General features: G+C 56.9%; 1 protein-coding gene across 1 annotated transcript; it reads right to left on the bottom strand.

The window, feature by feature from the left end:
• Positions 1–736: 736 nt before the first annotated feature.
• Positions 737–19,437, bottom strand: LOC107539817 (maestro heat-like repeat family member 5). The gene is made up of 24 exons (XM_087825196.1): positions 19,356–19,437; positions 17,736–17,884; positions 16,732–16,818; positions 15,895–16,011; positions 15,411–15,539; positions 15,160–15,300; positions 14,729–14,878; positions 14,475–14,597; positions 14,277–14,353; positions 13,580–13,715; positions 12,318–12,413; positions 11,592–11,696; positions 8,705–8,840; positions 8,449–8,543; positions 7,013–7,162; positions 6,216–6,370; positions 5,099–5,243; positions 4,615–4,799; positions 4,135–4,272; positions 3,818–3,929; positions 3,439–3,582; positions 2,756–2,929; positions 1,407–1,562; positions 737–865 (listed from the first exon to the last, which is right to left on the bottom strand). Exons 1-24 carry the CDS (start codon positions 19,435–19,437, stop codon positions 737–739), a joined length of 3,111 nt encoding a protein of 1,036 aa, XP_087681322.1.
• Between the last annotated feature and the right edge of the window lie 6,456 nt (positions 19,438–25,893).

Here is a 25,893-nt window from a genome sequence, read left to right on the forward strand (position 1 = left end):
CATGAGATCAGCTCTCAGGGTTCCTGAGAAGCTAGCCTCTCTCTCCCTGGGCACCTGTGCCCCCTCCACCTTTGAGAACACCCTCCCTACCTCTCAAGGAACATCTGCAGCCTCCCAGCCTCAGCAGGGGTCCCCAAGCCCTCAGAACCCCCACTGAGATCTGTATGAACCAGGTGTGCTGGCCAAGTCCCCAGCAGTCCCCAAGAGCTCTGACGGAAGGGTAGAGGGTCAGCTTGCTTTTCCACTCAGGGATGAAATCAATTGGCTGCCAGAAAACAGAGCTGTGGTGTGTCTTACTCTCCCCATGCTGTTCACTCCACCTCCACACACATCCCGTCATCAGGGATGAGAGCCCACGACTCTGTGGGGTTGAGGTTCGACCACTTGGGGTTCCGGGAACTTAAGGGCCTTCCCCATGTCTGCATTGGGACATCAGTGGGCACCCAGCCTCCCCAGACAAGCCCAGTAGCCAAGTGGGACTCCCCATCCAAGATGCACAGTGGGGGTGATCTCCGACGTGGTCCACCTGGGAGTCCTGAGCCCATTGCTGAGAGATCATCCTCCCAGAGGCATGGAGCAGGGCCCAAGCTGACATCACCAAGGAGGCCTGCATCGCTCCACCCCCATCTGGGCTTCCCTCCCCAGCGTGGGGGTGAGCTGATAACCAGAGGACCCTGACTGCACACAGCCCATCTCCACCTTTGCAGCACCCCTGCCCTTCTGGGAGGGTTCAGCCTCATACCATGCACATAAAAATGTCGTTTTCGGCACTCAGGCCATGGCCCCATGCCAACTTGCTGAACAGCTGCTTCCGAAACTCCCACTTGAGCAAGATGGCACAGCGCAGGAAGGTGAACTTGGTCTTCTGTGGGTGCCCAGAGAGGTAGGTCACCCTCCCCATTGCCACTGCCCCCCTGTAAAGCTTCCCTCAAGAGGAGCACCTGGAAGGGGTATCCCAGCAGGTAACAGGCGCCTCACAAACACATGGCCCAGGAGGCCTGGGGGCCTGGGAAGTGGCTGGTAGCAACAGGGCCGCCCATAAATCTTTGCAGGAATTGAACAGCGCCTCTCCCTGGGGTGGGGACCCTGCAGCAGAACATGGTGTGCACCCCAGCCCTGAACGCCAGGCTCCTGAGGCTGATTTTATATGTGTAGTGGGGAGATTCACGGAGTCCTGGATGGGTAGAGGAGAAGCTGGAGGCAGGCGGAGCCAAGGAAACTGCCGCCCTGGATAGGTCCTCTCCCATTCTCCACCTGCACAGTTGGTTGCCTGCAAGGTCAGGCAACTCGGGTTCTCCAGGATGACAGCCTCACCCTGGTCTCCACTTACTGAGGCTGAGTTCTTCAGAGCTGCCTGCCATGCCCCAGGCCACCCCAGGACTGTCTGGAGGATGCTGTCCACTCACCATGACCACTTCGGGACAGGAGTCGGTCAGGTGGAAGAGCAACGGCACCAGGGACTGGAAGGCATGGTTCTTGAGCGCCTGCTGATACTTCCTGCCACCGCTGTAGATGACATCTCCGTACAGGAGGATGGCTCCTCCGCGCACATCTTCCTGCTCCTGCAGAAGACAGACAGGCCTCCCCTCAGCCAAGTCGCAAACTGGAGCCCTCAGCCCCAAAACAGCCCCACCGGCACTGGCCACACGCCCTGCCAGCCACCACCTCATCTCTCCCCTTCCTTTCTGGCCCAGTGACCTGCAGTGGCCAGTACTCGCCCTCACATCCACCCCTGTTCATCTCAGGGCCAACAGATTCCACCCCTCTATCCCATGGACCCTGCTGCCCAGGTCACACCCCCAGCACCTGACACCACAGCCAGTCACACCAGCCGGGCTGCCTTTTCTCCTGGTTGTCCCTGCTCCCCTCACCAACCCCTCCAATGGCTGTGGCCTTCTCCAGGATTGGCCCCTTCTCCCTGGCTTCTCTCCTCTGCAATTTCTCTGGGGGCCTCAGGCTGACAGCAGCCTCGCCGCCACTTCGGGGCAAGCCAGCATGGGGGTTAGAGCACAGACCCTGGTGCCTGATCCGTCACTTTCTAGCTCTGTGATCCTGGGCAAGGCTCCCTCAGTGTGTGGCTCAGTTTCACCTTTTGTAAAAAGGGGCCACCAGCAGTGTCTGTCCTTGGGTTGTGGTGAAGACTGTGTGTGGCTGTCCTACTCCGGGCCCCACCTCCTCAGCCTTATGGATAGACAGCCTTGGGGACAGCAGCACCGCAGGTCTCCAGGACCCTTTCATGAAGGGCAGCACCATCTGCCCCCCACCAGGACGCACCTCCCTCTTCCTCACCTCCAGGAAGGGCAGCATCAGTCCCCCATCTGCCACCCCAAATGAGGTCCCCCCCCTCCCCACAATGAGCCAGCAATCCCTGAGGTCCATCTCGAAGCCTGCCTGCCTGCCTTGGTTTAAGCTTCTCCACCCTGACCTCACCTGATTTGCTCAGAGCCCCTGAAATCATTTCTCCAGCCTCTGACTTGCCACCATCCCCCCACTGTCCACGTAGCTTCCCAAACGTCTTTCTAAAGACACGGCTGCCCCTCGCCGGCCCACGGCCTCCGCCAGGGGCGCACGCGGCTCGGGATGGCTTGCGCCGGCCTGGGCCCTCGCAGAGCCTTCCTTCCCGCGCAGGTTCCCACTGACGCCTTTTGCCCCGGAGACTTTGCCCACAATCCCGGGGGGGGGGGGGGGGGGGCAGATCTGGCTGCTCTGATTGGCCGGCTGGGGCGAGCTGCTGCGCAGGCGCGCGGGGTCTCACGGCCTCGAACAGCAGCCGCAGGTGCTGGGCGATCCTGAGGCTGGAGGCGCCGCCGCGCGGGCCCAGGCGGTGCAGGACGTCGCCTGCGACCTCCATCAGGCCCAGGAGGTGCTCCGGCTCGGGCTGCAGGAAGCTGTCCAGGAGCGCGGCCAGCCGGCGCCGCAGCAGGGCCACCTGCGGGGAGACGCGCCGCCTGGCCTGCGCGCCCTTCCTCCTAGCGCCCTCCCGCGCCCGCCAGCACCGCTTCCTCTGGCTGAGGCTCCCTCGCCGCCGCCCGCCGCCTCCCCTTCATGCTCAACAGGAGGCGTCGGCCCCAGCCCTCGGGCAGCATCCTGGGGCAGAACATACAGTGGGAGGCCCGGGGGCAGGCGAAGAAAGGACGCCCCATCCAGAGAGTTCTGAGTCTTTCCTGTACTGGGTGGAGCGTGAACGACGCAGGTAAGGGATTCCTACCTGGAAAGGAGGCCAAAGTCGGTGACCTCAGAGCTCCCTCCCACTCAAATTCTAGGATCTCCAGCCCTGTGCAGTGCAGCAGGGTCCCCCAAACACTTCAACCCTCTCCTGCCCCCAGCCTGACTTCCCCATCCACCCCTTCCAACCCCACCTGTCATGGAGGCTTTTTTCAAATGCCTCCTCCTTTCAGAAACCTTCCCGGGAAGGGAGTGGGCATCTCCTCCTCTCACCTTCTTAGGCTGCATCAGGACACTGCTGAGCCCTGTCAGGCTCGCGGCCCGCACCAGCTTGTTGGGGTTGCTCAGGCCCAGGCTCAGTAAGTTGTCCATGGTTTTCCGAGACATGTACTGGGTGAGCTCTTGACTGTTGAGAAACTGAGTAGGGTCGGTACAGTCAGCCCACAAGTTAATTACAGCTGCCAGGGCAAGTCAGCCTGCATACAGCACAGCATGAGGTAGTGGGGTGAGATGTAAGATGACCTTTCAGTAGGTCTGACGTGGAAGGCATGGCTAGGCTGCCTCTATGTTGGAGGGTAGGAATGGAAGTCCAGTTCTCTGGCCTTCTTCCTATGGGCCAGAGGGCACTGTGAGGAGCAGAGGGAGGGCTGACCTCTGTGATGAGGAGGATGGCCACGATGTTGTCTCGTTCCTCAGAGCTCTTCAGGGAGATGACCGCCTGTCCCAAAACAGCCTTGACCTCACAGTCATAGTGGGCCATGGCCCTGTCAGATGGAAGAGACCAACACAGGAGCCCTGAGGGCTCTGTCCTTGGCCAGGGGGACCCTCCTCTCCCCACAGACCTTGCTCACTCAGGGAGATGGCCCAGGCAACTGAGTCTGAAGTGCAGAGTCCCAATTGTGGGGTGTAGGAGGGGACCCCATCAGGGGTGCAGTCTGGGGCAAAGCCCCTCCCAGACTTAGTGCTTACCTGGCCAACAGGGTCACCCCCTCTGTGTAGGTTTCCAGGTGCTCAAAGAGCTCCCAGCCTCTCAGCAGCTTGAGGTAGGCAAACACCTCCCAGTGGTTGGTGGTCCAGAAGAGACCCTTTAGGGCCTCTAGGCATGTGCTAGGGGCAAGTGGGGGTGTTTGAGCTCAGTTCTCCACCTGGAGCATAGGGTGGCACCAGCTTCCTCAACCTGCCCTCTCACATCTGGGCCTGGCAAGCTTTCACGTTCTAAGCTCCCCCTCTCTCAGGATCTTCCCTCCTGACAGTTGTAGACGGCTCTGCCCCCTGCTCCCCACTCTGGACTGCAAGCCCCTAGAGTTCATTCCTTTCTGGGTTCCCAGCACTTAGCCCAGGGCCTGGTACCCACCAGGCATTCTGTGTATGTGTGGGAGGAACCAGAGAGTGAGGGTGGGCTGGAGTCCTGAGAGGGGGCTGGGTGCCAAGGCCCTTCACACATCTCACCTGCAGGGGCCAAGGGGCTTCATCTCCAGGATGTCCTCCTGGGAGTCTATGATGTCCTCAACCACACCCAGCTCAAACAGGTAGTGCAGCTGTGTGAGCAGGCCCAGGAGAATCCCCGCAAAGGCCCAGTGCACTATGGCCTTATACTCTTGGATGTAGAGGAGTTCGTAAATAGTGCCCAGGGCCTGCAGGGGGAGACAGAGCAGGGCCCTGGCAGGGCACGAGCCTTGGTCCCCTCATGGGGCCTAGCACCAGTGAGGAGAGGAGCTGGGAGCAGCAGCCACAGTGCTGTCCTGTCCCCAGACCCCGCTACCTACACCTGGCTGGGCTGGGAGAGTCCCAGTGGCTCTGGTCCCACCCTGGGACTCAGCATCAAGAGACCTTGGCTACTTATGAGACCCTCAGCCGGGTTACCCTGGCCTCCCACAGGGCCCTTGGGTGAGGAGGCGGTTGCAGCAGTGCAGGCACAGATGGGGCCTCTCACCAGCATGGAAACAAGCTCTGCCTGCTCCGACAGCCTGACCAGCAGCTGGGGCGGCCGCAGCTTCAGCTTTATGTAGAGCAGGGTAACGACCTTGCGGGCCAGCTGGTTGTTGGTGGCCAGGGCCTTCCACAGGGGTGCCACCTGCCTGGAGAAGCAGGGAGTCCATTCCCCCAGCCGGCTGCCACACTGGGCAGAGTGGCCAGCGGGACACGACCCCAGGTAAGCAGGATGTTAAAGGGAAGTGGCCAGGCCCCTCAGGCATGGTGAGTCCTCCATCTGGGGGTCTAGGAAGCTGACCAGCTGGGCTGGGCCCCTCATCAAAGCTCTGAGTGCAGGCTAGCTTCCCCAGACGTGAGCCTCACTCCCTCTCACACCCCCTCACCATGCGACCCCGACTTGAGCAAATCCATCCTTTACATGCTGTCTCTTCACTCCAAAAGTGGACTTGGACCCCAGCAGAGCTCACCCCTCAGGCAGCCTGAGAGGCGCTCCTGGGTCTGCAAACCTGAGAACACCCTGTGGTGCAAGACAGCCGGTGCCCCCTGAGACGCTTCCAGAGGCACCGAGGTCCCCACGCCTCCTAACCTTAATAGTATACACACACCACTTGGGACTGGTTAGGATGCGCTTCTGACTCAGCAGGGCTGGCCAGCCAAGACCACGTTTCTAGCCTGCTCCATGCTGTTGCTGGTCCTCAGTCCATAGACCGTGCAGCTTGGAAACCCACCAGCACAGAGGGGCAGCTGGGACCATATGTGCTTGGGGCCCGGGGTAGCTGGTGGGGGCTGTTTGGGGGCCGGCTAGTATCCTCATGTCACCCAGCTAACATCTGGCCCCTCTGCAGGTTGGTGTCTGGGGCTCCCTGAGTCTGAGGGACACTTCCATGCTGCTGGAGTCTCCCCCTCAGCCCTCTCAGCCCCCATGGCCCCCTTGGCCCCGGACACCTTCGGGGACCTCTGGTTGTGGAGTCTAGGAAAGGGGGTATTGTCAGGCTGAAGCTGTGTGCACGTCCGTCTTTCCAGCAAGAGTCTGTCCAGGCAGCGACCATGGACTTGGAGAGTGGACCATGGATGGTGGCCAGGTGTTTGCCTTTGAGTCCTGCATGCAGGTGACCTACCTCTCTGAGGGGTGGCACAGGGACAGCATCACGTCGACTGTCTCCTGCGTGTGCTGGGTCCCCAGCACGGTCACGGCCTTCATCACAGTCTGTAGGGTATTCTTGAAGATGATGCCAGGCATCTCCCAGAACAAGCCCTGCAGGACCTCGGCCACCTACCCAGGGAGGGGTGGCAGGAAAGGGCCTCAGAGCAGCCCCTCCAGCTGCGTGTGGGCCTCTGTACAGCTGGCCCTGTGCGATCTCCACAGCATGTGCAGGGCCCGATGGGCATGGTGGTGGGAGCAGCTTGTATCTCACAGCTGCTGAAATGGGAATCAACCTCAACGGGCCAGGGATATTGACAGGACCTGGCAGCCCCTGGGGAACATTAATGTCCTGTGGGCCTGGGACTAGGTTGGCCAAGCCAGGCTGAGGAAAGTGAAATCCCAGGTGGGGCCAATTTCTCTCTCCTTCTGAACAAGACTGAGAGTGAGGAGGGCCCAGGGACCCTGCGGTCCAGTGGGACAGGAGGGTGGAACAGAGCCCCTGAGGCATCTCTGAGGCTTGGCCCTGCTGGCAGGTAGGGCATCTGCTGCCAATGGTCAGGAGCAGGACTTACTGCTTCCCAGATTCAGGGGGGTCTCCAGAAAGAGGCGGGGTACGCTCCCACATACACATGGGCAGCCCTGGACGTGTGGCAATCCTGCTCCCCGAAACCCCATGCCTTCCATAACAGGTCCAGTACCTGCAGGGACCCACCACGGCACTTGGCCAGAGGGGAGGGGGATGCCTGCCAGGCCTTGGCGCCCAGTACCCACCTGCTCTGGCTTGATGCTGTGGTCCTCGAAGACCATCAGGAGGAGGTGAGAGGCCAGTTCGCAGTACAGGTGGTTATGGTTACAGAGCCCATGCAGGAGCGTGAGGATGAGCTTCGTGTGCTGGGCCACGGTCAGGTTCTCATCCAAGGCCTGTGCCAAAAGGCCTGGGCTGAGCGGCCAGCAGGAGACTCTCCCTGGTCAGCAGCCATCCAGGCTCTCCTGCATGTGGGCTTGGAGACAGGACTGGAGGCTCTGCCCTAACCCAGAGGTAGGACAAATGCCAGGTCACAGCCTTGCAGGGACCCCTACCCCCAACAGGCTGTTGGTGCCCTGCCTAGCTTGCCTCAGCAGGCCACGGACCACTGCCTGGGGGCTACAGGTGTAGCTACTACAGACTCAGCTGCCCCTTCTCTGGAGTATTGCTCTGGGGATGATGGGAGCAAGCAGTTTTGCCCAAGTCCAGCATCTTCTGCCCCCAGCCTGCAGTGCACAGCCAGTGACTGACTCGGGCTACAAAAGCCCAGCCCCAACCTCACGGTGGGACCAACTCCCAGGGGTGCCGTTCATGCCACAGCACACCCCATGGTCAGACTCAGCCCATGCCCTACTCAGCTCCTCCTGCCCTGTCCTGCTTCCCTCACTCCCTCCTCCTGAGAACACGTCCTTGTCCTTGGTCAACTGTACTGGAGCTCTTGTCCCAGGTTCTGTTTCTGGGGGTGCCACCTAAGACAACAGGCTTGTAAAACCAGGCTCCCTGGGAAGTACTCCCAGGGGACGTCCATCTGCTCTGAGGGGTCGCCGTTCCTATCACACCCTGTCCTGAGCACGGGGCTGGATGTCAGTCTCAGGGACCTCACTTGGAAAATGGGGAAACTGAGGCACAAATAGGTTGACTGACCTATCCAAGGCTACTTGGTCAGTTAGGCACAGAGCTTAGACTCAAACCCAAACCCTCAACTCCTACTGCAACGTGAAGGGAGGGCTGAGCCTGAGAAGAGCATGCATGCATGGGGAAGGTGGGCAGAGGAATGGGAGGCCAGCTACTCTGCGTGCCTGGGACTGACGGGAAGTGCTACCATCAAGACAGTCCTGACGAACCAAGACAAGTTGTCACTTAGTGAAGAACTACAAAGGAGAGGCCCGAAAGGGAGAGGGTGCTGAGAAAGGAATCTGCAGTTTCCAGTGGACCCAGTCACACCTCCAAGTTGGAGGTGGGTGAGGCAGGGACAGGGTTGTAAGGGGAGAGAGACTTTCCCTGGAAAGAGTGTCAGGGTCTTGGCTATACCTAACTTGCTCCCTTGCCCAGGTCGTGTGAGGCCTCCATTGGCCCTGGCCATAAAATGGGCGGGGGAGGTGAGTGGATCAGATAGATCCCACGCTTTTGAAGTTACGGGGCTTTGTGGGAGCAACCAGCCCCCAGCTCTTATAGGCCCTACCTGCACCAAATGGTAGAATTTCGTATCTGATTCTCTGTGGGCCCTCTCTTCAAAATTCTTCATTTTATTCAGATATATGAACTCCATCATGCTCCCTGTGTGGGACACTCGGTCAGGAGGCCTGTGGAGCCTGGGAAGGGGCACCCTCACTACAGACCACAGTGAGGCCCTGAGAAACCAGGAGCCTGGCCCGCTCCCAGGGAAGAGTGGGGCACGGGCCTCTGCCGGCCGCCCACCCAGCCTGCTCACAGCTCACCCTTCCGCTGGGTGAGAAGCTGCAGGAGGAGGCAGACACACTGGCGGGAGCGGCTCCTGGTGCCCTCGTCCTCGTCCTGCCACAGCAGCATCAGCAGGCCCAGCTGATGGCCCAGCACGGAGGGTGTGGCCTCCTCCTGCGGGGGGTGGGAGCGAGCATAGCCAGGCCTGGCCTCTTGGCGCCCTTTCCACTCTCCCCCCGGTGTTTCAACTCTCTCAGTCCATTCCTGTGCTCAGGGTCCGGTGGGCAAGGCGCTGGCTCCTGTTCCAGCCCTAGAAAAGCCCTTCATCTCTCTGGGTTCATTGAAGTTCTTGGAGAAATGGGTTTATATTTTTCATCAAATCTGAAAATTTTCTGCCATTATATCTTCAACTATTTCTTTCTGTCCTAATCCTCTCACCTCGCCTTCTGGGATTCTGGTTACACCTGATAGTGCTCCATAAGACATGGAGACTTTGTTTTTCTTCTAACCTTTCTTTTTTCTCTATATGCTTCAGTTTCAAGAGGTTCTATCGTCCCATCAAGTTCTTTCTTCTGCAGTGTTTGAGCTTCAGTGAAATTAATGCAGTGAATTTTTCATTTCAGATATTGTATTTTGCAGTTTCTAGAATTTCCATTTGGTTTTTTTATAGTTACCTTTTATCTTTTGATACTTCATGCCTATTCTTTTATTGTATTCATATTTTCCTTTAAATTCTTGAACATATTTATAAATGCTGTCTTAAAGTTTTGTCTCATTCCATCATCTTTGTCTTTTCTCCTAATCACAGGTGACTACTCCTGCTTCGTCACCACATCACATAATTTTTTACTGTATGCTGGACACTGTGAGTATTCTATTGAATTTTGTTCTGACAGGCAGTTAATTGATCCTTTGGAAGCTTGGGTTTAAGTTTTTTGTTAGGGCACATTCAGAGTATTTTTTATGGATTTTTAAAATTTTCTTTTGAGTAAATGCTGGGTATAGAACCACATGGTGCCAGGATTGGCAGGGGTTAGCTTGGTAAGAACTACTGAAAGTTGTCCCAAGAGGCCTTACCATTCCTAACTCACACCAGCAATGTGTGACATTCCTAGTGGCCCCACATTCCTATCCCCTTTTGGTCTGCTCAGTCCTTTTAATTTCAGCCTCCCAGTGGTAAGTGGTGATGCCCCAGCATGGCTTTCTCTGCATCACCTTAGGACAGATCAGGTTGGGCACATTCATTTTCATGTGCTTTGTAAAATGCTTGTTTAGCTTTTACCTGTTTTAAAACTGGGTTCTTGTAGCCTGGCTGGGTGTAGCTCAGTGGCTGAGCATCCAGGAGATCACGATTCAATTCCCGGTCAGGGAACATGCCCAGGTTGAGGACTCAGTCCCCAGTGGGGGGCATGCAGGAGGCAGCTGATCAATGACTCCCATCATTGATGTTTCAACTCCCTCTCCCTTCCTCTCTTTGAAATCAATACAGGTATATTTAAAAAACAAAACAAAACTGAGTTGTTGCCCTGGCCAGTTTGGCTCAGTAGTTAGAGCATCACATGTGGACTGAAGGGTCCCAGGTTCGATTCTGACCAAGGGCACGTACCTCAGTCACAGGCTTGGTCCTGGCCGGTGGTCCGTGGGCAAGCGGGAGGCAACCAATCGATGTGTCTCTCTCACTGAAGTCTCTCTCCCCCCCTTCCACTCTCTCTGAAAAGCAATGGAGAAAATATCCTCGGGTGCGGATTAAAAAAATAAATTAACTGGGTTGTTTATCCTTTGATTGCATTGTAGAAATTTATTTATCCTTAACACACATCTTTTGTTATCGTCTCCCATCTGCATCTCGACTCTCTTTTTTCCTTTTTATTTCAGAGAGAGGAAGGGAGAGGGGGAGAGAGAGAGAGAAACATCAATGATGAGAGTCATTGGTCGGCTGCCTCCTGCACGCCCCCCACTGGGGATCGAGCCCGCAGCCGGGCCTGTGCCCTGACCGGGACTCGAACCCTGACTTCCTGGGTCATACAGTGCTCAACTGCTGAGCCACGCTGGCCAAGTCTGTGTCTCAGCTCTTGATTCCCTGAATAGTGTCTGGATGGTACAGACATTTCTAATCTTGATGAAATCTGTTATCCATATTTTATTTATATTTATTGCCTTCTACATTCTGTCTAGGAAATCTTTGCCTACCCCAAATTTGTAGAGAAATTCTGTTTTCTTCTAGAAACTTCATGGTCTTCACTTCCACGTTTAGTTCTGTGGTCCATCCTGAATGGTTTTGTTAGTGGTGAGACCGGTGAGGTTCTCCCCTTGGGCCTCTGCACATTTCAGTACTTGGTGGAAAGTGCTTCCCTTTCCCTGTTCAGTAGCTTCACTGCTTTTGCTGAAAATCAATGGACTGCCCACAGAGGGACCTAGTTTCTGACCCCTCTTCTTTTCTGTCAATCTATTTGTCCATCTTTCTTTCAACACCACATGGTCTTGGTTCCGAAAGCTTCCCCCTAAGTCCTGAAGTCTGGCAGTAGCAGTCCTTCACTGGTTCCTTTTTCAGGATGGTTTTGGTGGCTCTGGGTCTTCCACATGTGGCGCTCACCTCTGGGCCTCAGCTGAACGCCAACCATCTGGCTCCCCTCCCTTCCTCCCTTAAAGTCTTATTCACAGGCCACGTGGCCACGCGAAGCTCTCCCCAGACTACCCTGTCTGAACTGTGACCTTCCCCCCAGGACCAGGGGCTCCCCAGGTGGGGCCTGTGTCTTATCTCCAGCACTGTACATCGCCATCTAGATGCTCGGTAAATACTGACTGCAGCTGGGAGGTGTACCCCAAGTAGAAGCAGAGTGTCGTGGGGGCCTCCCTGCCCCTCCCTTTTCCTGGGCCCATGGCCTGGCCACCCTCCCACCAGCGGCGAGCTGTCGGCGGACTCACAGTGAGTCTCATGTAGTCCACCACACACTTCAGAAACAGGAAGATGGACTGCACCACCCTCTTGCGCTCATGGCTCTTGTCTGACTTCAGCCACGGTTCTGTGTGCTGGAAAGGAGGGAGGAGAGCCCGAGGTACTGGTCAGCCCCACGGGCCTGCTCTCACCACTGAGCTCAGATTCGGCCCTGGGTATGGCTGCTTGAACATAAGCGATGGGAGGGCTGGCTATAGCTGGTCCTGACCCACCAGATGTTTTACTCTTCCCTGCCCCGTCCATCAGCTCAGCTCCCTCGGGTGAGGCTGGGTCTGGGGCCATGTGACAGCCTCCAGAATGTGGAGACTGCCCTGGGCTTGGGGAGCTCTGCAGACAAGCAGTGCCTGGTGGATCTCTGGGTTTGCCTCAGTGGCCTTGGGACTGTGGCAGCTGTGGGGCTGGGTGGAGAGGGAAGCCAGGGTATTTGAGACCATTCCTGAGACTCTTTTTGCCCTAAAGGGCATTGGAGGGTAAGGTCAGTGGGCCACCCTACTCCTTGCAGGGTCCTTGGCTCTTCTGAAACATCCAGCAGAGCCCTTTGGAGAAGAGAGAGTCCCAGGGCACTTGGGTCAGCGTATAGGGCAAGCCTGCCAACCTGGGACCCACCCTGAGCAGACCCTGGACAATCCAAAGCCAGGACTTGAGTAGGCACTCGGAGCCCTGATTCTGCATCCCACATTGACCCCCGACCTCACCTGCAAGATGAAGCAGACCTCATCCATGCTCTTGTTCTGAGAGATGAAGGTCTGGAGGAGCAGATTAAGTGCCTGCATAGACTTCTGGTACAGCACCTACTGGGGCAGACAGCTGCCTGGTGTTGCATGGCCTGGGGTTGGCCTGCCAGTCCTGTGGCCAACACCTCATTCATCCCTTACTAGGTGCCTGGGAAACTGTCCCAGGTAAGGGCTTGGCCACTCCTCCCTGTAGGGCCCTGGGTGGCTAATGATAGCACCCCCCAGGCCCAGTGCTGGGGGCGGAGGTCAGGCTGCTTAGACACGTGTCTCTCCCGCCACCTCTGTCCCACAGGTCCCTTCTGCTGCTCATGTGCTTTGTTTGCCTTAAACACCTCCATTGAGGGTTAGTTAGTTCCATTCTTTCCTTTTCACCTTGGTTCTTCCCAGGAACATTTTTTGGCAGATGTCCCCAGATATTCAGAATTCTGGCCCAAAGCCACACACAGACCTGCTGCCCCATACTCACCATGGTGGTAGGTGGCAGACCAGCACAGCGTTTGGCACTAGGAGTCACTAAGTGACTGTTGAATAAGTAAATATGTTAATTGTGTGGTGCTGGAGATTGTGGGAGGGACCGTGAATAAGTCCCTCTGCACAAAAGCTAAGTGAGGTTCGTGAGGTGCAGGAAGGTGCGAGATCAACGTAGGAAAATCAGTTGTGCTCACACACCAGCAGCAGCAGATGGGGCTTGAAACGTTTAACATTGTTGGCAACATCATAAAAAATACAAAATTCATAGGAAAGAGTCTGACAAGAGATGGGTAAAGAATGTACCCAGACAACTGGGAAGCGCTGCTGAGGGGACTAAGAAGGCCTAAGTACCTGGCCACATATGCTGAGTTCACGGATCAGGGCCCAGAGCAATAGTACATTGTCAATTATCCCCAAGTCAACCTATAGAGTCAGCGTGGTCCCAATCGAAATCCCAGGGTGCTGTTGAGTGGAAGTTGACCAGCTGACTCCACAGTTCATATGGAAACACAAAGGACCTAGAGTAGCTGACCTAATTTTGAAAGGTTGGAGGACTCATTCCACTAGGCTGGTTTAATGCAGAAGATGGGCCTCATGGGAAACCTAACACTCTAAACTAGAGGAGAACGTCTCTGTGAGCTATATCCTTTGCTCCCCTCACTCACATATGTGGCAAGGGCTTGACAAACTAGCCCAGCACCCAGAACCCACCACCCAGAAAGACAGGATGGTCCCAGGGACAGGGCAGTCACCATGACGTCTGGGTTTGACTCCAGTGGAGATAAGCATCTCTTCAGTGTCTCTGTAGGTGGGAGCTGGTACAGGCTCTGCAAGCAGGTATTCAGGATCCTGGACTTGACCATGAGCTTGAGACTGGGCCGCAGGCTGCTGGGAGAAACAGGAAAGACTCTGGACATCTTTGCACAGCCCGTGTCCTAGGAATGAAAGGCCTGGCTGAAGCAGAGTCCCGGCAGGAAGAGGCTTGCACAACTTAAAATGGGGACACTGGTCTGGATTACAAAAAGACCTTAGACTCTGGCTTGAGGTGAGGGCGGGATGCTGGTGGGGGATACAGAGCTCATTTGGGCTGGGAGGGGCCAACCCAGTTCATTCACTCACTTCTCTTGGGTTCATTGATATTTATTTGTGAGAAAACTTTAAGGATAGTTCTGGGGTCAGTGTCAGTGCTGTGAATGAGATCAGGACTCAGCCTGTGGCCAGGGTCAGGGCTCAGCCTGTGGCAACGTTAACCTTTCTTGGACAAGAAATAAAGTAAGTCTGTCCCTGTAGAATGTGGCCCCTGGTTCAGCTTGCCCAGTGCTGTTTTAGTCCCTGATGCCAGCCGCACCCCCTATGACCCTTACGCACATCCTCTCCTTACACACTGACCCTCACACCATACTCAAAGGACCTAGCCTGTCTTCATTCCTGGACCCCGAGAGGGGTTACCTGAGTCCCGCGATGACCAGTATGGTCTTCTGCCGGAAGAGGTTGGCTAGGCAGTTGGGCTCCTTCTGAAGGGTGCACTGGGAGGGCAGAGTGGGAGCCAACATGGTGTGGAGCCTGGCCCAGCCCGCTCAGCCTCCTGTGCCCCTGGTGGTCCCTGCAAACACCTGCTGGGTGGGCAGGGCCCCTGGGGTCGCTCACCAGTAGACAATGGATCAGCTCTGGTATCTGAGTAAACTTGTAGCTCTGGGCTCTGCTCTCCCCCTTGAGAGCTTTCATGAGCATGAATGCTGCCGAAAGGAAGCTCATCTTCAAGGTGTTGTCCTGTCCATGCACAGATGGACAAATGGACACAGTCAGCAGGAGCAGATGGATCTTCCATGACATCCTGCCACACAGCCCAGAGCCCACCCCAGCACAGTAGACACATGTCTACTCCTCGGGGAAGGGCTCACGTAGCTGCTGCACGAGTAGTAATACACCATCCTGGAGGCGATGTTGTCCACCCAGGGCAGGATCTGCTCCCGAGCGTGCACGGCCATCTGCCCATAGCAGAGCAGGGAGGTGCTGCTGACCCATTTCCAGTGCATGTTGGGGTCCAGCTGCTGTGGGCAAGAGGGTGGCGAGGAGCAGAGCGTGTCAGCCCTTCGCTTAGGCCCAGGCTGTGGTCCTAGGCCCAATGCCAGCCCCTCCTCCAGGAAGCCCTCTCCTCCCAATCCCCAGCCCTCTAGCTGACCGCTGCTTCTCCAGGCAGCACCCTCCTCTAAGCATCTGCAGCTTATCTGCTCTTCCCAGCAAGGGGCCTGGGATGGGCTGGCTGGCAAAACGGAGCCACTCAACATATCCCAGGTGTACAGGTAGGGAAACTGGGGCCCAGGCCACATACATGGTTCAAGGACAAGGCTATGGCCTGGACCATTAGCCCAGCTGGAGGCTCTGGCCCATAGGCTTGGGGCCTTGGGGACAAGGCCCACGTCTTCATGGCCAAGGCAAGAACAGAGAAGGTATGAGTCCCACACTCCAGCCCCTCGAGGAGGGGGGTTGGACAAGGACTACCCTGTTTCCAATGAGCAAACTGAGGCTAAGAGCAGGCAAGTCACACTCTCCAGGTCTCCAGCCCCTCCTGTCTCCGCTCACCTGTTCTACCTGGCTGTCTGGGGCTGTGTGGGAGGACCTCAGGAACCTGGTGCGGCCCAAGTGCTCCAGCATGGCCCACACCACCTCCATGTGCAAAGCGGCCGTAATGCCGATAGCTAGCGCAATGCCCTGCGGGCCAGAGGACCCCTGAGCATCTGGAGCAGCAATGCCCCAGGTGGCCAGCTCTCTCTTGCCCACCCTACCTGAGGACCCTGCAGAAGCAGGCAGGGGAGCCCACCATGCCCTGAAAAGCAGGCACCCAGGGGCTGCCAGGCAGGATGGAGCTGGGACACTGCACAGGCAGGTCCCCAGGTCACTGTAGGTCAGCACCAGCCCCAGTTTATGGACAAAGTGCAGGGGTGCTGAGAGAGTTGCAGTTATGGCTCAAAGGGTGGGAGGTCCATGGGCCAACAAACAGAGTATGGCTGCTTTCTGAGGGGCTGTGTTAGACCTAGGGGCTGGGGACCCAAGTCCACCGACCTACCGCCCTCTGGCTGGAGGACTCGTGGGACAGCTCTAGGAGGCCGGCCAGGTGCTTCTTCACGAGGTCCACGCTGGAGCACTCTCTGAGGATCAGCCCATAGAGGTGGAAGAGGAAGGTCTAGAGGGGGATGGAGCAGCTGTCCGGGCCTCAGTCTTCCTCCCCAGCCCCCAGCCCCCAGCCCCTGGGGCTGAGCCCCATCTTGCTCCTGTGGCCCCAGGCCCACTCAAGCCACCCAAAGTGCTGCCTGCAGCCTGGCCTGAATGGAGCCCTCTGGCCACATCAGACTTCCCGCCCACTCCCTTCAGGCACCAGGAGGCAGGCCATGACCACATTTCACGTGGGTACAGGAGGCCAACTCAGAATATTCTAGAATTCCCCTTTATTTTCTCTTCATGAAAATGTGTAGTTTCTACACTGGGCCACACAACTCGGATGGGGCACATTTCCCAAGTTGCCTTGCTGACGTCACCCTCTCATGGGTCTCCCGTGGGTGGGGCCTGCACTGCTCTCCTGGCCATTGGCCATTACCACATCCCTGGGGCCCAGCAGCTAGTGGACAGTGCTCGGGACACCTGTGCTAAGTGGGTGAACAGGGAACTGGTGCCCCCAAGGCCACTGTTCCCACTGAGCTTGGCCCATCTGATTGGGGTGAGTGTCCTGAAGCAGCCACGGTAGGAGCAGAGCCTCTTCATGGCAACGGCACTCCTCATGCCTTTCTGGCACTTTCCGTGCACACGGAGCTTCAAGTAATGTCGGTCACTTGGGGACGAGTGGCACCTGAGCAGTCACAGCCTCCCCAGGCTCTCCAGCCCCAGGCAGCCCCTCCCAGGTACTGACTTTCTCCAAAGGTTGCTGGAGGTCCAGGTTCAAGGACGCCAGGAGCTCCCGGATGCCGGCATCTGACACCTCCTCCTCCAGGATGCACTGCGGGCAGACTGAGAGCATAGTGCTCAAGCCTGTGGGCTCCACCCGGCTGGCGGGTCTAAGCCAGAGTGCACAGGACAGACAGGGCCCTGCAGGGCTCACTCTAGGTGAAATTCTGGCCACACTCACCTGTGCTTGACCCTGGAGCCGCCCACCCGTAAGACAGAGGCTGAATCCCTTAACCTGTCTGGTGAACCGGTGACAACTGGCCCTGCCAGCATCTCTGAAAGCATCCCCACCCTTTTGTGCTGCTGTCTTGTTGACCTCAGGGCCTTTGCACAGGTTGTCTCCACTGACTAGACAGCTCTCCCTGTGCCTGGCTCAGCAGAGGGCCCCCAGAGCCTAGGTGTGCATTTGCTTGAAGCCTATTTCCCTGTGTAAGCACACGTGCTCTGCTGTGATTTCTCCCCCTCAGTCCTGTCTGTCAGCCTCAGACTCCCAGAGAATCTGAGGCAGGAATGTGGAGGAGAGGGGCCGATACAGCCCCTGACCCACCCAGGAGCTCAGCCGCCTTCACACTGGACAGTGGGAGGGAACAACACACAGTAAGAGGGGGGGCATTGGGGAGGAGCGGGGCTGGGTCCCCAGTGCTGGTTATAGAGCAATCACAGGAGGTCCCTCTTGGGTCCAGGCTTCCTGGGGCACAGCAGTGGGCTGGACACACCAGGTCCTCAGGAGCTCTGGAGGCCTCAAGGGAGGAGCAAGGTGTGTCTGGTTCCGTGTGGCACCAGGCCCACTCCTGGCTGATGGACACCGACAGTGGCGTCTTAGCATCAAATGTCAGGGTCTGTGTGCCCCACTGGCTCCTCCACGCACATGCTGAAGGTCAGGGATTCAGGGACTCAGAGGCTGGTGGGAGCCCCCTGTGAGTCCTGGAGCAGCAGAGAGCAGTGGGGTGAGGGTCCCCCAGGTCCCACCTGGTTTTGCTCCTGGAGGCATTGATGGACAGCCTCCAACACCAGGCTCTTCTCCATGACTGACATGGCCCTGATTTTGCCAACAAGCACTGTCTCCCAAAGCGGGCTGTCACTCAGAGGCTCGCCCATGATCGCTCCTTCTGGGAGGTCTGCAGAGTAGAGAAGCAGAGAGGCAGGGCCTGCAGCCTGTGCTGAGAGCGCCGAGGGGAAGCCCTAGACCTCCCAGCTCCCAGTGCAGTTGGACCCCTAATTCACACCAGCCTGAACTGCTTTTTTTTACAAGGCATTTGCAGGGAAAGTGGTGTGAAAGTAGCCAGGAAACTGCAAATGTAGAAGGCAGACACCTCACGGGGTGCTGGAGAGCCCAGAGGCATGGTGACCAGCCAGAGCAGTGCCCCAGGACAGCTCAGAACGTAGCCCAGGAAAGACAACGGGAAACCTCAGCCCACAAGAACTCTGCCAAAGGAATTGCTAATCATTTGGGACAAAAACTCAACCTGGGTCCCTAACCTACTCCTTGCACCCAAATAAATTCCAGGTGGTTATGTTTGAATTTCCAAACAACTGGAAGCGTCCCGAGCCAACTGTGGGTTTTGCGGCCTGTGAGCCCCGGTAGGGAAGGGCTTTGTGAATGCAGCACAAGGTGGGCACCAAACGAGATGCTGCTGAGGGCGGCAACGGGGCTGCACAGAGCCCAGCCCGGGCTCTTCATGACGGTAGCAGTGAGTACGGGTGCCACACTCTCCAACACCTTTGTGAAAATAATCAATACTCCTTTGATCAGAAAAAAAAAAAGACTGTGAAGCCAGTATCCCATTGTGTCCGGAGCAGCGTGGGCCCCACCCTATCGCTCCCTGCCCCTCCCTGTCCAGCCCCTTGCCTTGGGTATGTGGGTGTCTTAAAGAGGAGCCTGCCTTGTATGTCCTAGAATGTCCTACACCCAAGCCAGCAACAGCAGAGATGAGTGTCTGCTCTGGGAACCCCCAGCTGACATCCACAGCCAGGGCCACGTCACATAGTGAGTGCAAGGCCAGGCCACCTCGCTGATGACACTGACCCATTTGTTACCAGCTGGAGCCATTCATTTACTCAATCACTCGGTCAAAACTTTTAGAAGATCTACTGTGCACTGAGCACTGGGACCAAATACCACAAAACACCTGTGTTGTTAATATTCTCGAGGAGGGGCCTGCGTCCCCAGAGCAGGATGGGCAATGTGTGGTGCAGGTGGTACCCCAGGCAGCTCTGGTTCTTGAGTTCTTGGGTACAGGGATGGCTGTGACCTTCATGGTGCTGAAAGTGGGGTGTGGGAGAGCCACTGCAGCAAACCTCACCTGTCTTGTAAGGCTGCAGAGGGACAGCTTATTCTCTCCTCCGCCCCCCACCGGTCTCTCTCTCATTGAAGCCCTTCTGGAAGTTTCTGTCTGCCCACTGCCCCACACATACAGTATCAGGAGAAGACCTCAGAGGGGAGTTGTCCCTCTGCCCAGGCAGACTTAAGGTGTGCCTTCCTCCCACCAGAAAACAAAGGCCAGAGAGGAGGCTCATCTCAGAGCCAGGGGCCAGGGACATGCCCGCCCAGGGCGCTCCATGGGCTGTGGGGGTCCCAACGGCGCTCACCGATGTCTAGCTCTTCCTCCTCCAGCTCCTCCTCCTCGGGGTGACAAGCAGTTAGACTTCCAGTAGGGACGGTGAAAGCCATCACTGTGTTCGGCTACCATGGAGAGTGGCACCTCCTGGGACAGGGATCCAGGACAGCAGCACTCACACTGCTCAAGCACGGGCCAGACCACACCAGGCCCTCCACCTCCGTCAGTCACCCCAAACCTTACCAGTCCCCACGGTAAGTCACCGAGCTCCAAGAGCTCTCTGTGTCACCTAGGAAAGGAGGGAAGGACAAGGCTCCTTACTTGAGTTCACATTTGAGGCCCCTCAGGCATTGCCAACCTCCAAATCCCCTCGGCCCCAGCCTATCCCTCCAGACTCCCCGCCCCAGAAGATCTGTGATTTCCTGTCCTGAGTCATATGGCAGCAACCACACTTGCCTCCCACTGTCCCTACATCCACGACTCAAGCAAAGGGCCACCATGAGGGGCAGCCAGCCACATGAGGCACTGAGGACCAGTCAAAGAGTGGGCAGGCTGTGTGCTCTGAGAGGCCGTTGCTGACACCAGGGCAGCCTGGGTCATCCACTGCCCTCGGCACTCCCAGAACCTCCATCCTGCCCAGCTTTCACCAGAGGGAATGGTGGGGCCTCTTTCCATTAGACAGGCCAGATCTGTGCTTCTTACAAGCCACAGGCCCCTCTCGGGGCTGGGCCAGGTGGCAGCTTGCAGGTGTGCCCCCTCAGGTCCCTGAGCCCACTGCTTCTTCCCTGGGGGATGGCACCCCCTCAACCATCAGCTGCACCAGGGTCCTGGCATCCCTGTGACCCCTCTTGCTCCTTCCCCCAGAACCCAAGTCCTAACGACTCCCCAAGGCTGTCTGCTTGGCCAACCCCGTCTCCCCTCCATCCAGCCCCTTCAGGGCTCACACCACCGCGTGCCAGCCCTGACCACGCTAGTCTTCTTTCCTGAGCTCCACCCTCAGCTTCCTGTTGCCCACCCAGTGGCCTCACTCTTGTGTGACTTTTTTTTCCCTCCCCCTCCTCAAGGATATTTTTTCCATTGCTTTTTAGAGAGAGCGGAAGGGAGGAAGGGAGGGAGGGAGGGAGGGAGAAACATCAATGTGAGAGACACATTGGTTGCCTCCCGCACCTGCCCCGACCTGGGCCAAGCATGGAGCCTGCAACTGAGGTATATGCCCTTGGCCAGAATCGAATCTGGGACCCTTCAGTCCATCGTCCGGTGCACTAACCACTAAGAAAAACCAGCTAGGGCTTGTGTGCCTCGGTAGCACCTCCTTGAGAGCGTCCCAGCACCCACGCAGGGGCATTTGCCTCCACAGAGACACTCGTGACCTGTACTCTGGCTATTGGCTTCAGCTGGGGGGGCTGTGGATGTGTTTGGAGGAGACAGTTTTCTCTGGAGGTTGAACCCCTTCTGCAAACTAGCCCCCCAAAACTCTTTTCATGGAAGAAGCAAAGGTCATTGTCATCCATTCTGAGCCTGGGATAAGGCCAGGCTGTTGGAAATAACAGTAGGAACAAGCCTAGGGGGACTTCCTGGAGGAGGTGAGGTAAAACTCCAGGAAATCCAAAGTCAAAGAAAGGGACAGAGAACCCCAGGAGGTGACATTAAGGAGGCCCAGGGTACTCAGACCCTATGGAGGACAATTTGGCCAGAGAAAGCAGCCGCCAGCTGGGGAAGCTGCTGGGGGAATAGAAAGTGTGGGCTATTCTCTCACTGGACGCTGTCCCCAGCATGCTCAGTCCCTCTACCTGCCATGACCTCCCTTGTCCTGCTACCACCACCAGGTGAGAGACCCACCCTCCTGGCCCCAGCCTCGAGGACCCTGGAGCTTCGTCCACTGCCATCACCAACACCACCCCAGGGCCACAAGGGTTTTTCAGTTCTTCCACCGACCCCCCCACCACCACCTCCACCACCCTTGACAAGCTGCCCTATTGCCTGGACATCTCTTCCCCACTGCCCCTTGCACCCCTGCACTTTTTCACCCCTAACCTCACTCTGCCCTCCCCACCCACCCCTGCCTAGAGTGCCCTTTACGCCCCAGTATTGGCAGTGCCTGCTGTCTGTTCCCTGGACTGTAAGCTCCACCAGGGAAGAGAGCCCTCCTAAAGACAGGGCCAGGTGCCTGGAGAATGACTCAGATATGCCCTAAGTCAAATCAAAAAGGAGCTCCAGGCTACACACAGAAGTCCTGCACAAAAAGCATTACTCATGTCAAGATCTTTGAGCTCAGCTGGTGTTACTCAGTGGTGGAGTGTTGACCATGCACCAAGAGGTCGCCAGTTTGATTCCTGGTCAGGGCACATGGCCTGATTGTGGGCTTGGTCTCCAGTGGGGGCCATGTGGAAGGCATCCAATCAATATTTCTCTCTCATCGATGTTTCTATCTCTCCCTCTCTCTTCCTCTCTAAAAATCAATAATTTAAAAAAAAACCAAAACATTTTAAAAAGATCCTTGAAAAGGTTATAAAGATAACAGTCTCCCTCTGGGGGATGTGGCTCAGACCCCCAGGAATGCACACTAGTTGGCCAAGAATCCCACTTCAAGAAATATAATCTTTGGAAAAAATGAGAAATGCATAAAAAATTCACAACGGTTCTTCATGGCTTTAAAATAGCCATAGGTATTCAAAAATAGAGGAAGGAAGGGTAAGAACGCTGTTTCTGAAGACTATTGAATGATGTGGACATTGCTCAGGGCCCCTCCTACAGGGAATGGAAAGGTCATGAGATTCTAATTTTAAATTAAGACTAATCTCTAGGTGTTGGGGTTCCAGGAGATTTTTCTTCCTGTACCCTTTTCAAAAATGTCCAACTTGTCTGCAATGAGCATGGATTGCCCTTATCAGGGAAAAAAAGTCCCTTATTTAAAATTAAAGAAGATATGAGGCTTAAAAGAAAGGTAAGAAAAAAAGAAGTCAGCGAGCCCTGCCTTACACCCTTGAGGGGGGAGCTGGTGTGGCGGGCCCTGCCAGTTCTGAGCTCCAGAGGGCCTGGCTGCCTGGGGAACCCCAGGGGAAGATGGAAGGGGTCAGGCCTTGGGGCCTGGCAGGGGCTCAAGTTGGGGGAGGTTATGGACTAGCCTCTCTGGCCTGTGGGCACACTTGAGGGTGTCCTTTTGACATCTGAGGTCAAGGAGGCAGTGCTGGCCCCAAGGTCACTCAGCAACTCTGCAGGGTGGTTGGATCCCACTGGCCCTGGACAGTCTCACTGGATGCAGGACAGCAAAAAAGTTATTCTCTGAGCCCAGCAATGAATGGCCACAGCCAGAGGGACTTCTAAGGACATGGATGAGTTCTTAGGGGTGGGACCCAGGACAGCCTGGCTCCCCACAGGCCCAATTGTATGGGGTTTTTCTCAATGTCGTCTGGAGGTCACCAGAGGCCTGTAAATTTCAGGGAGACTGAGGAGAAAGCAAGCAGGACTAGAGGCCATGGTCAAAGTCTCCAGTGCTGGCTGGGGAGGCCCCTGAGGGGAGGGGAGGGTGCCGTTCCCTGAGCACAGTCCTCAGTCAAGGAGGAGCGGAGGGCAGCTTGTGGGAGGGGACCCTGAAATACTGGGAACACAGTGCCAGCTCTCCCGGGGGGTTGCTCAGCTGCCAGCAGGTGGGGGTGGAGATGGGGGTGGGTACCTCCTGAGAGACCCCTCTGTGAGCGAGTCCTATCCCCAGGGCTCCCTGGGTACTTGGCTCCTGAGAAAGCGAGTCCACAAATCCCGGCTGCCTAGCTGGCCCTGTCCCAACAGCCACTGCCGCAGGGTTCCGCCCTCCAACGGACAAGCCAGCAGGAGAGACCTCTCAAGAGCATGGTCTTCAGTTTGCCACATGGCCTCCTGACCAGACAGGGCCCCAGACTGGGGTGCCACCTTGGCTGTCGCAGGGCCCCGAAGATGGGTCTTGTCCCCCCTAAGGCTCCCTTGGCCCCACCCAGGCCTCAGTTTGGAGGTTCCTCTTTTGAGGCGCTCCCAACTGCCACCAGGAAGACCCTCAGAGGGCATGGCCCCAGCACCACCATTGGGGTGTTGTTGGCCTCAGTTCATTCTACAGATTTGGGCTCACTGGGTCATTCCAGAACCACAGTTCCTTGTATTCCTGACCCCACCCCACCCCACTCCCCCCCTGAGTGCCCCAAGAACATAACAGGGTATGGACACCCAGGGGACACAGCTCCCCTGAGGGCAAGGGCCAACTGCCAGCCTTACCTATAGGGGTCTCTGGGGACTGCACCCTCCCTGGTGGACGGGTCTAAAAACTCGGCTGTAAATCCAACACTCACCCCAACAGGGGAGCTCCGTGAGCCAAAGTCGCTGGGGGTGGTCCTTAGACTCCTATCTGTCCAAGTTTGTGACCCACTATCTTCCTCATAACAGGCTGGGGTTGGTAGGTAACTCCCCTGCCCAGTCTTAGTTTTTAAAGAATTTTCTCCTCTGACAAACTCCTGCCCACCAGTTGGGAGAGGCTTGTGAGCCCTTACTGGCATTGGGGATGCTTTCGAGGAAACAAGTCTCTGACCCACAGTGGGTTTCCATTCCTGAGGCAGAGAAGATCTCAGAGTTGCAGAAGTCCCTTCGTCCAGTGGACACAGACTGGACTAGGCTAAACCTAGCACAGTGGGGAGGGGGGCTCAGGCTTGAGGGGGGTGAGCAAGGAAGGAGCAGAGAAGAATATGAAGGGGACCCTTGGGGCCACTGCAGCCACCAGGGAGGGGGTGGGTGAGGGATTTGGTCCCCGAGGAACCTAGGGGGTGACACACACAAGAGGGTACTTTGGTGCTTTCTCTCATAAGAGCCTCCATGCTGGGCCCCAGAAAGGTGCAGCCAGGACTCTGAAGGCCAGGAAGGCTGGACCTGGCAGCCACCTGAGGCCAGGTCAGTGGCCAGTGGCTATGGCCAGGCCCCCAGAAAGCCGAGTGCAGAGAAAAAGTCACAAGATGCAGGATCCCACCTGGAGGCTGTGGGGGGCTCTCCACTCTCACCCAAAGACTGACGTGATGCCTTCTAACCTCTAGAGGGTATTTGGGGAGAGGGTGAAATGAGATGGGGACAGATGTGCCCATGCAGCCCAGCCCAGGGTCTAGGTGCTATAGGGACACAAGGGGCTCTTCCAATCCCCACAAACCCCTTGGACTTGGCAGCATGACCCTTTGCCCTGGAAGAGGGGCCAGAATTGGCCCCAGGAAATATCATGGGGGACTTGTTGAAGACCTACAACATCCCTAGATCCCAATGGATGGAACAGGACCTCCCCAGGCTACACTGGGCAATGTGACCCTGAATGGCCCTTTTCATGTCCGGACCATTAGGGGAGGTGGGAAGAAGCTCTGCCCCAGGTCATCAACACAGCCCGGAAGGAGGGGTCCCAGGAGGAGGTACTAGACAGGGCCCAGTGTGAGACAAATGCTCAGGGGACCCTGGGATGGAGATGAAAGGGTCCATTACGGTTGAGTTCAGATGTTAGTTGGTGACCAGAGCTTAAAGGGCAAGTCTTAGGGAGCTCAGGTGCCCACGGTGTAGCCAACTCACTCTGGTTTGGGGACCAGGGAAAAGTGATCCAGAGATCTGAGGAAGCTGGTGACAGCCCTTGCCATAGAGGTGGGTGGGGCACAGAGCAGGGCAAAGCCTGGGAAGGCTTCCCGGAGGCTGGAAAGGGGCAGAGGACCCAGTGTTCTCTGGGGAAGTGAAGTGAGAGGAATGGGCGGGGGGAGCTGAAGGTGGGCGGGGTGGGCATTAGGAGGGTTGGGGTGGGGAATTCACATAAGAGGGAAGGAGAGAAGAGTAGGGGTAGCAGGCAGAATGGGGAGATTTTGCTGCACTAGTAGAACCCAGAGGCCCTGGTGGGGGGAAAGGCAGGGTGAACAAGGCAGAGGGACCTCAGGGAGGGGGACTCTGGCACCCCCCCCAAGGAGAAGTGGGGTGGACCAAGTGTACCGGAGAAGAGGCTCCATCCAGGGAACAACCCCTTGGGGCAGCAAGAGCCATAGGAAGGGGCAAAGATGGAGGAGTTGAGGGGCCTGAAGAAGGGCCACCCCCACCTCTACTCCCCACTGAGAATCTCTCAAGGGCTCCTGCCTAGGAGGCACTGCCCACTGGGTGTTCTTATGTCCCCAGAACTCTTCCTAACCCCACAGTGTGCACCTGTCATTACTAGAGTCAGGGGACCTGGAATCGGGTACATAGAAATCTTTCCCTGGGTGCAGCGGTCACCAAGCCTGGTCTGACAGATGCTGCTGCTGGGAGTCCCACCCGCTCTCTGCACGCTGCTGTGGTCAGGGTTGTGCATTTCACCACAACTTTGCTCCCTTGCCCACAGTCTGCACAGAGTTCAAGGGTTTTGTTGTTTTTTTAAATATATCTTTATTGATTTCAGAGAGAGGAAAGGAGAGGGAGAGAGAGAGATAGAGACATCGATGATGAGAGAGTCATTGATCGAGCCTGCAACCCGGGCATGTGCCCTGACCAGGAATCGAACCCCGATCGCCTGGATCCTAGGTGGATGCTCAACCACTGAGCCACGCCCGGCCGGGCCAGAA

This window comes from Miniopterus natalensis, chromosome 16 (assembly GCF_054644295.1).
Source record: "Miniopterus natalensis isolate mMinNat1 chromosome 16, mMinNat1.hap1, whole genome shotgun sequence".
Taxonomy (NCBI): Eukaryota; Metazoa; Chordata; class Mammalia; order Chiroptera; family Miniopteridae; genus Miniopterus; species Miniopterus natalensis.